Raw genomic sequence first — 1,434 nt, 5'->3', positions numbered from 1 at the left:
ACGGATCACCGGCCCCTCATCCCTATTCTGAACAGTTATACACTGGATGCCATCGAGAACTCTCATTTCCTGCGCCTAAAGGAGAAGATCTCTCCCTACTTCTTTACAGCTGTGTGGTGTGCTGGGAAGTTGTTCTGTGTTCCAGACACATTTTCTCTAGCCTTAGTCAGCCACAATACCACAGCGAAAGCAGATCCTTCGTATACACGTCTACTCTATTGTGTCACATCAGGATTCCCTCGCAAAAGATATGACCTGCACAATTCCTTACTCTCATATTGGAAACTACAGGGTGAACTTTATGCCGATGGTGACCTCGTCCTGTATGGAGCAAGAGTTGTTGTTCCTGCCGACCTTTGCCACCGCACCTTGTCCCACTTGCATGACAACCACAGGGGTGTGAAAGCAGCCAAACGCAGAGCAAGGCAGTCAGTTTTCTGGCCCGGCATTGATTCTGACATTGCCAATACAGTCTGAGCTTGTGAGGTATGTCAGACATTGCAGCCATCTCAGCAGCAGGATTCTCTGCTGAATGACGACAATCCAACAAGACACTTTGAGTCAGTTTCAGCTGACTTTTTTGTTGTTGCAGGGAAGTCTTTCCTAGTCGTCCTCGATCCCTTATCAGGATGGTCTGTTGTCGCCCCCTGCAAAGGTGATACTAACGCTTCTAATAGCATCAGGATCTTCTGCCGCTACTTACATGAAGTTGGTGTTCCTCTTCAACTTAGGAGAGATGGAGGGCTACAATTCACCAGGGCAAAGTTCAAGGGTTTTATGAAGAGATGGGGAGTTCGACATATGGTAACCTCACCCCACTACCCACAATCGAATGGTCATTCCGAAGCTGCTGTGAAATCAATTAAGCACCTCATACTGAAAACTGCCTTGTCTGGCAACATCGATTGTGAAGATTTTGACCTTGGCTTGCTGGAACTCAGGAATACTCCTAACTTTACAGGACGCTCCCCTGCCCAGATCCTGTATAGCTGGCCTGTCAGGTCATGTATTCCTGCCCATCTAAAAGCGTTCTCCAAGGAGTGGCAGGTTGATACTGAAGACTGTGACTGATGTGCTGCCCCCCACTACGAGCAGGTAAAGTCCCAGCATTATCAGCATACCCACTCCCTGCCCAAGTTGAGCATTAGACAGTAAGTTCAGATTCAAGACCTGACTTCTCATTATTGAAACAAAGTTGGCATCATCATGGGCCATGGAAAGTCAAGAGACTATCAAATTCGTCTCCCTAGCGGTCGTGGGTGGTGGTGTAACCGACATTTTCTTCGTCGAGCGCCACCCACTTCTGGTGACCACTCTCTCCTTGTCCCAGTGACCCTTGCTAGGACCTAGAAAGAGAGTCCTTAGTTACCATTCCTCCTGTGGATATATCTCGTTTCTAAAGACTCATAGAAAAGAAGTCCGCTCGAGAATGCA

General features: G+C 47.9%; 1 protein-coding gene across 1 annotated transcript in view; it reads left to right on the top strand.

Annotated features, from left to right (window-relative positions):
* Positions 1–1,071, top strand: part of LOC137655433 (uncharacterized) — a 1,143-nt gene extending 72 nt beyond the window's left edge. Inside the window, exons 1-2 of the mRNA XM_068389328.1 lie at positions 1–397; positions 593–1,071. The exon at positions 1–397 is cut by the window's left edge and continues 72 nt beyond it. Coding sequence (XP_068245429.1) covers positions 1–397; positions 593–1,071 — 876 coding nt within the window. The remainder of the gene's footprint in view (positions 398–592) is intronic.
* The last annotated feature ends 363 nt before the right edge of the window (positions 1,072–1,434 follow it).

The sequence above is a fragment of the Palaemon carinicauda genome, chromosome 16 (assembly GCF_036898095.1).
Source record: "Palaemon carinicauda isolate YSFRI2023 chromosome 16, ASM3689809v2, whole genome shotgun sequence".
In the NCBI taxonomy this organism is placed as follows: Eukaryota; Metazoa; Arthropoda; class Malacostraca; order Decapoda; family Palaemonidae; genus Palaemon; species Palaemon carinicauda.
This window is presented reverse-complemented; position numbering and strand designations above follow the sequence as displayed.